The sequence below is a fragment of the Balaenoptera acutorostrata genome, chromosome 20, assembly GCF_949987535.1.
Source record: "Balaenoptera acutorostrata chromosome 20, mBalAcu1.1, whole genome shotgun sequence".
Classification (NCBI taxonomy): Eukaryota; Metazoa; Chordata; class Mammalia; order Artiodactyla; family Balaenopteridae; genus Balaenoptera; species Balaenoptera acutorostrata.
Window position 1 is genome coordinate 39,132,520 of NC_080083.1, and position 10,456 is coordinate 39,142,975.

At 57.7% G+C, this 10,456-nt stretch overlaps 1 protein-coding gene across 2 annotated transcripts; it reads left to right on the forward strand.

Moving 5' to 3' along the window:
* The first annotated feature begins 196 nt into the window (after positions 1-196).
* On the forward strand, positions 197-9,176 carry EPN3 (epsin 3). 2 transcript variants are annotated; one of them, XM_028165014.2, is made up of 10 exons: positions 197-272; positions 1,783-2,462; positions 3,436-3,554; positions 4,261-4,341; positions 4,553-4,678; positions 5,646-5,733; positions 6,204-6,473; positions 6,649-6,765; positions 6,896-7,126; positions 7,334-9,176. In XM_028165014.2, the coding sequence occupies exons 2-10, from the start codon at positions 1,925-1,927 to the stop codon at positions 7,660-7,662; spliced, it is 1,899 nt and encodes a 632-aa protein (XP_028020815.2). In that variant the 5' UTR covers positions 197-272; positions 1,783-1,924; the 3' UTR covers positions 7,663-9,176. The 2 variants fall into 2 exon arrangements, with proteins under 2 accessions (XP_028020815.2, XP_028020816.2); XM_028165015.2 differs by lacking the exon at positions 4,261-4,341 and having other exon boundaries at positions 5,604-5,733.
* Positions 9,177-10,456: the final 1,280 nt, after the last annotated feature.

A 10,456-nucleotide genomic window follows, 5' to 3' on the forward strand; every position in this document is an offset into this window, starting at 1 on the left:
AGGGCGGCCCTGGTAGGGCTCCTGCTGGAGTCAGGATGCCTGACTGGTTCTGCTGGTTTCAGTGGCCAGTCCTGGGAGGGGCTTGCGCTCGGTGGGCTCTAGGGCACCATTATTTCTCACCTTGACTCTTGCCACCCGCCAGCCCACAGGCTGGGGAGGTAAAGACAGGTCTGAGTCACTAGTGATGGGGAGGGCAGGCGTTAAACAAGTGTTGGCTGTGGCATCCCACAGCAGGCCTGCCACTGCCGGGACAGAAAGGCAGCAGAGGGAAGGTAAGCCCGCTTTCAGCCAGCACTCTCCATCTCGTCTGTGCCCCGACAAGGTCCTACCCTCTGGGTCCACGCTCTCCCAGGCACACGGGCCCTGATGAAAACTGCCAAGGCTTTGAACTGAGCCCAGGTTAGCAGGGCTGGCTGGAGGGGGAGTTGAGATGGGGGGCAGGGGTCGACAGGCTCCTTCTGACTCCTGCTGAGTCCTAAGGCAGAGCTCCATCGTTGGTGTTGGGGGGGTGGTTTCGGTGGAGGCCAGGTCCAGCTAGTGAGTGAGTGAGTGTGTGTGTGTGTGTGTGTGTGTGTGTGTCTCCACACCAGAGGAATGGTGGTGGCAGGGGGATTTGGGTTTTGGTTTCTGGTAGGGCCCTGGGAGAACCTTTCTCTGTCTGGGGCCTGGGTTTGCTTTTAGCGGATGGCCTGGTCTTGAGGCTGTGGGGAGGGCAGTGGGCTGGCCCTAATCTTCCCTCAGCTGGGAGATCAGAGGTCTACCACGTGCCCAGGGCCTTGGGGGTTTGGGGAGCCCAGGCTGGCCCTGCCCTCAGGGAGTTTTCATTCTGGCTGAGAAGGTGGGACTGAGGCAATAAAGCAATCAGATGAATGAATTGGATTCGTATTCTGGACACCTAGGGGTTAGTCCCAGCTCTGCCACCTACATGCTGTGTGACTGTGGGCACGCCATACCCCTCTCTGGCCTCAGTGCTCTGGTGTGTACAATGGGTCCTCTTTGGGAGGCAGCCTCCCCCAGATGCTCCTTTCTTGCCTTGCTGCCTCACTCCTCCTCACTCTTGGCTTCAAATCTCAGATCAGCTCAGCCATCACCTCCTCTGGGAAGGCGCTCCTGATTTCCCTAGCTTGGGTACTCCTGTGCTCCTCTACACCCCCATGCTGGCCTGTGAGTGCCTGTACCCTCTCAAGGGAATGTGTGGCTTGTACAAGGGGGCCAAGGCTTGTACTCCATGCTTGCCACAGTGCCTGGCTCAGAGAAGTCCCCAGGAAATTGGTGTTGAATGAATCAAGCTACAAAAATTAACAGTATAAGAAGAGAGCAAAGTGAGGATGGAGAAGTTGGAAAGGATAGGTCTTAAGGCAGATCCCAGCAGGAACAGAGGTAGTGAAGTAGAAGCAAGACAAGTAGGCATTCCTGGGGGGTCACTTTCGTGTCCCTAACTAAGAGCAAAGACTGTGGAGCATGTCTGCCTGGGTTAATCCTGGTTCCGCATTCACCAGCTCTGTGATCTTGGACAAGTCGTTTAATCTTTCTCTCAAACTCTCCCCATCTTCGAACGGAGGTAATAATAATAATGTCTTTGTAGGTGTGATTGTAAAGATTAATGAGCATGCAAAGTTAGAAGTACCTGCTGAATAATAAGTAAAATAAGAAAAATAAAAATAAGTGCCTGCTGAAGGCTGTTCCTGGCAGCAGGGACACCCTGGCCAGGGCTTTAGTCGCTGGCTGAGTGGCCAGCAAGGTGGCCCATTGCCCCTAAGTTCCAGGCCCTCTCTTCCTCAGACCCATGTGGAAGCCAAGGACACAGCCGCCCTGCTGAGAGCACGGCGGCCCACCCTTGGAGACCGTGACCTCTCGACGGTGGCCCTCCTCGGCCCTCCACCTTCGGCTAGGGCGGGGGCCGCCCATCTCCAAGTCCCCAGCCATGACGACATCAGCGCTGCGGCGCCAGGTGAAGAACATCGTGCACAACTACTCGGAAGCGGAGATCAAGGTGCGCGAGGCCACTAGCAATGACCCGTGGGGTCCACCCAGCTCGCTCATGTCGGAGATTGCCGATCTGACCTTCAACACGGTGGCCTTTGCCGAGGTCATGGGCATGCTGTGGCGGCGGCTCAATGACAGTGGCAAGAACTGGCGGCACGTGTACAAGGCGCTGACGCTGCTGGACTACCTGCTCAAGACAGGCTCCGAGCGGGTGGCCCACCAGTGCCGGGAGAACCTCTACACCATCCAGACGCTCAAGGACTTCCAGTACATCGACCGCGATGGCAAGGACCAGGGTGTCAACGTGCGCGAGAAGGTCAAGCAGGTGATGGCCCTGCTCAAGGATGAGGAGCGCCTCCGGCAGGAGCGGACCCACGCCCTCAAGACCAAGGAGCGCATGGCATTGGAGGGCACGGGCATCGGCAGCGGGCAGCTGGGCTTCAGCCGTGCCCGCGGTTCCCCGTCCTCCTACAACTGTGAGTGAGCCCAGGGCGTGGCTGGGGACAGGGAGGCAGCCCGAGTTCTGACCCTGGCTCTGTGACCCCAGCTGTGGATAAGAATCCCCACCTTAGAGGGATGTCTGAGGATTCCGTGAGATAAAGAGGGCGACATGCGAGGCCCAAGGCCCGCACATAGTAGGTGCCCGACAAGTCGGTGCGAACAATGATGTTATTATAGGTTTGTTATTGTTGATTCGCTGTCTGGTAGGGGCGTGGTGGCGGAAGCATAGGCTCTGGAGTAGCAGTCCTTATTCTGCCCCTTCCAAGCCATGTGATCTAGACAACCAGCTCTCTGGACCTCAGTTTCCCCGTCTGTAAAGTAGGGATAATCTTATTTGCCTCAGTTGTCCAATTTGAGAATTAAATGAGACCTCGGGCCTGTGCACAGACACACAGCACGTGGTTCTGCTCAGCGGCATTCTCCTTGATCCCCCCACTCGAGGGCACTGCCCTTGAAAATGGGGGCGGCTGCAGAGCATTCTCAACTCTCCTACTCTCGAAGGGAGGCACTTTCCTGATCTGAGGGGCACTCAGGATGGCCCTCCTTGACAGTATGCTGAGAGCTTGGAGAGCTGTGACCTTGATTGACTGGAACCTCTCACCCTCCCACTGCACTTGACCCCAAGCTGGATGGGGCGCAGCTGTAAGAGTCCAGGAACTTGAGTCAGGGGACCTGGGTTCAAGTCTTGCTGCAGGACCCTAGCCAGGCACCCCTCAGAGCTGTTGCGAGTCTGTAAAGGAGGGATTGGACTCTTTTATCGGGGTGGAATGGAGACCTTACAGAAAGTGCCAAGCACACTGCCTGGTCCTCTGGGGCCCGCGACTGCCAGTTGTTCCTTCCCCCTCAGTTTCCCTCTCTGAGCCTTAGCTTCCTGGCAAGAGGGGGGCGGGGGAGCCTATGGGTACCTGTGCGGTTACGGAAGCCACGACGGATGGTTGGTCGTTGCAGCCTCCTCCTCATCCCCCCGCTACACCTCCGACCTAGAGCAGGCCCGGCCCCAGACGTCAGGAGAAGAGGAGCTGCAGCTGCAGCTGGCCCTGGCCATGAGCCGCGAGGAGGCTGAGAAGGTAAGGCCCCTCCTGGGGCAGCCGGGGGGCGGAGGGGATGGGAGGAGGGATGGGTGCCTGGATACCCCACACCTTTGATTCTCAGGCTCCCCTACTCTGGTCCCCAAAGCCCTAGTCCTGCTCCCAAGGACAGCACAGCGCCTGTGTGCCTTGGGTTGGGTTACTGGGATTGGGGTCTGACTCCCCACCCCCAGTCCTCTCTAGCTGGGCCTGGAAGGGGTAGTGTGTGTGTGGTAGGTGGGCAGTACTGTTTGTCTCACAGGGCTGCTATCGCCTCATGGAGGGGAAGGGGTGAGTGTGCTGACAGACACCTTCCTTGGAGACACAGAAATATGCTGCCCCCCCCCATCAGCTGTCCTTTTGGGGGGCAGGGACAGCCTCCCCGATAGCCTCCTCTCTGCCATCGCCTCTGTGGATCCAGGCAGACCTGGCAGGACACAGCTGGCCTCGCACAGCAGGGCTTGGAGAGCACTCAGGGGACCCAGAAGAGAAGGATGAATCTTCTTGATTTTTAAACTGCATCCCAGATCCAGATCTGGGCAGGGAGAAGACCACACCCATACTGCTGTCTGGGGGCAGGCTGCCCACACCCACTCAGGGCGGGCATTTCTCTCTCCACTGCCCTTACCGGCACAGGGCGATGCTGCCCCTCGGCCCAGGAGTGGGCGCACTGGGCCAAGGTCACCCCTCTCTTCCTCCCTCGCAGCCGGTCCCCCCAGCCTCCCACAGGGACGAGGACCTGCAGCTGCAGCTGGCCCTGCACCTGAGCCGGCAGGAGCAGGAGAAGGTAGTGGCCAAGCCTCCTGTGCTGGTGCTGGTGCTGGTGCTGGTGGAGGTGCTACGCGGGCACTAACCAGGCTCTTCCCCCTCCCCGTGGTGGTCCTGCTGCCCCTGACCTCTCGGCGCCTCCCACCCTACACTCTTCTTGACTCCAGCCAAGGTCCCCTCAAGTCCAGCCTGGGCTGCTCATGCTCTCCTCACTCCTCTGCCTTCTGCAGGAGGTGAGGTCCTGGCGGGGAGATGACTCCCCCGTGGCCAATGGTGCTGGGGCCGGACCCCACCGCCGTCGGGACAGAGAGCCCGAAAGAGAAGAGACAGAGGAGGAGAAGCTGAAAACCAGCCAGGTAGAGGGGACTGGGGGCTGTGGGCTGGCAGAGCCTGGGAAATGAGTCGCGTTAAATATCTGTAAACAGTGTAGAACAGTGCTTGGTATCTAGTAAGCACTAAGTAGTGTTAATTCAATGAAAATAGGAGTGGAGGGGGTTTAGCAGACCCAAGTCCCGTCATGCATGGGCTGATGACTGAACTGGTGGCAAAGTGGGATGCAAAGAATCCTGATCTGAGATTCCTAGATTGGGATTCTGGATTTGCTGCCACTTACTTTATGACTTGGCCTCATTGTCATTGTCTTGGCCTCAGTTTCCTCCTCTGTACAGTGGGCTTGTTGGACAGTTCTGGCTCTGACATTCTAGGATCATATGATACTATGGATCAAGACTGGGGGTGGCCTCAGGCATATGGTGCTGAAAACATCTTGGGATCATACACACACTTTCCAAGAGGCAGGAGTGGGTAGCTGTTGGTAGCAAGGCGACCTTCCAAAGCCGTCCATGCTATCCCTGGGTTGTCTCTGTACCCTTTCCGCCAATGTTCACTGTGGCCAATTTTTCTTGGACACTGGCTTATAGAAGTAGGCTCATCATAAAATGTGTCTTACCACTGATGGGCTGAGGGGCAGGACAGCTGAGGAAAGGGTCGGGCAGGCCTGCCTTCTATCCCAGCTCTGCCTCTCCCTGGCTATGTGGCTTTATGCAATTTGATTCCCCTCTGGGCTCCAGCTGGTACATCTGTAAAATGGGCACTCCACCATCTTCCCTACCCACAGCACAGGTTGTTATGAAGATCAGACACTAAACAGATGAGGAAACACTTTATAAACTGGAAAGCACTGTGCAGAGGCGAGGAACCATTAATAGATGTTTGTGGAATGAATAAGGGAGAGAATGAGCTGGAGCGAGGATGACAGGTCAGGGCCCGCCCTTCCTCCAGGTCCCACCCTCTCCTGAGCATGGTTGCCTCTGCCCCCAACAGTCCTCCATCCTGGACTTGGTGGACATCTTCGCACCAGCCCCGGCCCTGCCCTCCACACACTGTTCTGCGGACCCATGGGACATCCCAGGTGGGCATGCAGGGCTGCAAGGGGCTCCCAGGCTGGCCCCAGAGAGCCCCTTCCTTCCCAGCCACTTGCTGGCATCGCCTCCCCGCAGCTGAGGGCCACTGGGCAAGCACTGCACCTCTCTGAGCCTCAGTTTCCTCTGTCTTGGGGTTGTAGTGAGGGAGGGGGCATATCTGAGGAACTCAGCTCATGGGAAACTCAGAAACGTTCTCTTGTTGCTTCTGGTCACCCTGGGTTTCCTGGCCCAGCCTGTCCCTGACTGGGAATGTGGCCTGAGCTGCCTATGCCTGGGGGGTCCAGAATCCTGGAATAACTTGCTGAATATGGGCTCCAGCTTGCTGGGTAGTCCTGAGTCAGCATCTCATCTGTGAAATGGGTCCCTTGGCCTCCCAAATTGGTCTGGGTAACTGGGAAGGCCCTGGACTGGGGGTTTGAGTGGGCCTGGGGTCACATCTGTGCTGTCCCCATTTCAGGTCTCAGGCCCAACACAGAGCCCAGTGGCTCGTCCTGGGGGCCTTCGGCAGACCCCTGGTCTCCAGTCCGCTCAGGAAGCATCCTGTCCCAAAGCCAACCCTGGAACTTGCCCCCTATGTTCTCCTCCTCTGAGCCCTGGGGCCGGACCCCAGCGCCACCTGCTGGACCACCCCCCACAGACTCCTGGGCACAGACCTCCCCCCACCACAAGCTCCCCAACACTGGGGCCGACCCCTGGGGGGCCTCGGTGGAGACCTCCGACACACCTGGTAAGTGGAGGGCCAGGGGGTGTGGGTGAGGGGCTGGAGGACTGCTGGGTCCCCTTACCTCCAGTGCCAAGGGGCAAGAGATCCTGTGTTAAGAGGGCAGCTTGTCTGGAAAGGGATCAGCCCAGTGCCTGCCCTTTTGCCAACCCATCTCATCTCCCTTTTCCTCCTTGGCTAGTGCTAGATGGTACCTCGACCTTTGACCCATTCGCCAAGCCTCCAGTATCCACAGAGACCAAGGAGGGCCTAGAGTGTGCCCAGGCCCTGCCCTCTGGGAAGCCCAGCAGTCCTGTGGGTAAGCAGGAGTCAGGGAATGTGCAGCTCTGGGGAAAGAGGGGCCCACCCAGAGCTGGCCTCTGCCTTCTTCCTCTCACAGAGAGACCACTCACTCTCCCTATCAGTGAGCTCTATCATTTCTATTCCAGAGCTGGACCTGTTTGGAGACCTCGACCCCAGTTCCAAGCAAAATGGCACAAAGGAGCCAGATGCCTTTGACCTGGATGTGCTGGGGGAAGCACTAACACAGCCCAGCAAGGACACCCCAGCGCGCCGGACTCCTGAGTCCTTCCTGGGCCCCTCAGCCTCCTCCTTGGTCAACCTTGACTCATTAGTCAAGGCACCCCAGGCTGCAAAGACCCGGAACCCCTTCCTAACAGGTAGGACACCACCTCGTCCCTGCTGGGTCTCAACCCTGGAGTCCCCTGCTCTCTCTCCGTCTCTTCCTTCAGAGCCCAGACCCTGCCCTAAAATCTTAGCTCTTCCGTATTTCTAAGACCCCAGATCCTGCCACCTTGCCCCTTCCCCACTTAGGGCTCTGTGCCCCTGGCCCGCTCCAAGTCCCCCAACCCAATCTCGTTCCGCAGGTTTCAGCACTCCATCCCCCACCAACCCGTTCGGCGGGGGCGACCAGGGCAGGCCGACCCTGAACCAGATGCGCACCGGGTCGCCGGCGCTGGGCCTGGCGGCCGGTGGGCCAGTCGGCGGCTCCATGACCTACAGCGCCTCCCTGCCCCTCCCGCTTAGCAGCGTGCCGGCCGGCGTGACCCTCCCCGCCTCGGTCAGCGTCTTCCCCCAAGCCCGCCCCTTCACGCCGCCGTCCCCCGGGAGCCTGCCGCAGTCACTGCTGCCCACCTCAGGCTCCGCCGGGCTGCTCAACCAACCCCCGCAGGCCAGCACCAACCCTTTTCTCTGAGCAACACCCCCGCCTCGGGCGGGCCGGCGCGTGCGCGTGACGCCCCGCCCCGCGTTGACGGCGCTGGGCCTCGCCCCCTGACGTAAGCGGGGTGGGGCTGCCACGCCAGGACCCACCCCGGGAAGGAAGGAAGGTTGAGACTCCGCCCCGAGGCCCGCGCAGGTGCTGCTCGTCGGCTTCCGCAGACTGTTTGCAGCTACTGGAAATGGAGACTGACGACTTCAGTGGGGCCAAGACCACGCCTCGTAATAAAGAATGGAGCCCGCGTCCTCAGGTCTCACCAAGTGGACTTTTTGCCGGGCATGGCGGCCAGGCCCGGACCCCAGCACGAATCACCGGCTGCCGTGGGAACGACTGCTCCACAATGTGGGGCACAAAAATGCTCCCACTTCCTGTACAGCTCCCTCAGCCTGGCACCGTCGCTTCCACATGCTCCCCAGACTCTCATTCATTCAACCATTTATCACACATCGCGCGGGGGATGATCTAATAGCAAGGGACAATAGACAGTTGTTCCCTTGCGCACTCGTTATGTGCTAAGCACTTTAGACAGATTATTTCGTTTAATACTTGCATCAATGTTCTGAGGTAGATAATATTATTCCCACTGAGGAATGGCTACATAATTTGTGCAAAATGAAAACGTGGGGCCCCTTGTTCAAAATTGGGTTAAGATTATCAAAACGGGAGCAGCAGAGCATTAGATCAAGTGCAAATCCCTTGGCCCTGCTCCCTCTTTATAGGTGAGGCTCAGAGAGGTTAAGTGGCACGCTCAAAGTCACCAAGCTAGCAGAGTGAGGCTGCGATTCAGAGTCAGGGGATCTGGCTCCACAGCTCTGAGCTCCCACCCTGGGCCCCAGATTTAATTCACAGATACTGACTGGCTGCTGTGGACAGAGTGCTAGGCTCGTCTGGGAGGGATTCAAGAATTGCTAAGCCCGCAGCCTCCAGGAGCTCAGAACTCACTGGGGCAGGCAAGCCAGATCCAAGAGCCCCCACGATCCTTTGTTTTACTGAATCACTTACATCTGGCTCTTACTCCTCTCGTCTTTTCACCAGGACTGGCAAGAAACTCAGTTTCAGCCGTGATCCCTCCTGGGGGGGGTTGTGTGGGGTCTGAGAAACCAAGGGGAGGAGCAGGGCCTGGTACCTCATTCTGAGGGCCACCATGGTGACCCTCACTTCTCTTCTACTCAATGCTCTCCAACCACTGGGCACTGATGTGTCTTCTGTGCTCAGGGTCTGGCTCTGCAGGCAGCAGACCAAAGGCCTGGGGTAAAATGGCCTTCCATAGGCCAGAAACACGAAAGTTGGTGGGGCAGGACACAGTGCTGGTCTCCTTCCTAAGGTGGGGGTGGGGAAAGGAGCTGCTTTGTTTTTTTGGAGGGAGTCAGTCCTACTGTACCTGTTACAGGCAGAGTGGACAAGAGCATCTACTTAGGAGTCAGACTGACAGCATTCAAAACTGCTCTAAGGTTTGCACTTAATAATCACTTGGTAATAAGTGGTTATGCTCCCTGACCTTGAGTAAATTACTTAACCTCTCTATGACCGTGCCTCCATTTCCTTACTTGTCAAATGGGAACAAGAGTTCCTTCCTTATGAGGTTGCTGTGTGGCTCCTCCCAGGCCAGTGTCCATTCAGCCCAGGATCCACCCTGTTCAGAGACTAACCATGAGGGATGAACCTGCAATACCCCTCATTCCTGGTTTTGCCAGGCAGTACCCAGACCCATCCATCTTCTGCACAAACCCGGGAGATCTCCATCCTTCTTGGTCACTGACCTACCTTTCGCCCCTCCTCAGCCTGGGTCCTCCTCTTCTAAACTGGCTCTCCCTGTGGACACCGCTTCCCTAAGGACTCCCAAGGGGTGCTGTTTTGCTTCCCACCAAGAGGAGGTTGGTAGTCTGGCTCCCCATTTTGCTCTGGACCATCTTTCTCCTGGAAGACCCCTCCCTCCTTGGAGACTGGAGCCACCTGGTGTCCTGCCTCCTCCCGCCTGGGGCTGCGCTCTACCTCATTCTTCCCGTGCCGTGGCTCATGGTCTTCTCACCCAAATGTTGCTCAATCTTATGTGATTTCATTATCCAAGAAGATGACCTCGCCACCCCTTGACCTCTCAGCTGCTCTCACCCCTGGTCACACTCTGGGGCTCGTCATCATCCTAAATTCCTCCACATTAAAGCCAGGCTTCCTGTTCTCTGATCTTAACCTCATTCCGTCCAGGGAGCACACACACCAGCCTCACCCGTCTGCCAACCCTTCCATCACTCCACTATCCCAGCTTCTCAGAGGTCTCTCTCCTCCACATCATCAGATGCCTTCTCTCACTGAATCCTTCCCTGTGATATTTGCCATAATTAATCTCATCCAGCCTGAGAGTGTCTTTCCATCTTTCCCCTCGCATCAAGTGCCCCTCCTCTCCATGTCCCCTTTCTTCCCCACCGCCCCCCCCCAACCCACTCCAATCAGCTTCTACTGTCAGCATTACCTCCTGGAACTCATCTGCCAAGTCCACCAATGGCCTCCACGTTGATGAAGCTAGTGGACCTTTTTCTGTCCCATCCCAGTTGGCTTCTCCAGAGTCTGACCCTCCCTCCTTGCAACTCTCTGTCCCTTTGCCTCTGGGACAACACCCTCTCCTGGTTTTCCCATGACCCTCTGTGTCTTTCACGGGTGCACTTCTGAGTTCCTCAAGCCCGGGCCCGAGCCTGTGCCTCTCCTCTCGCTGCAGTCAGCCTGGGTGATCCCACACTGTCTGCACTGAGCAGCCACTCTGATTCCTCTCTCCCAC

Bases quoted from the DNA above. Each gene is read 5' to 3' on its own strand.
- EPN3 (XM_028165014.2), top strand. From the start codon at position 1,925: ATGACGACATCAGCGCTGCGGCGCCAGGTGAAGAACATCGTGCACAAC. The intron at 5,734-6,203 runs GTGGGCATGCAG...TCCCCATTTCAG, and splicing joins GGACCCATGGGACATCCCAG to GTCTCAGGCCCAACACAGAG. The intron at 6,474-6,648 runs GTAAGTGGAGGG...CTCCTTGGCTAG, and splicing joins GGAGACCTCCGACACACCTG to TGCTAGATGGTACCTCGACC.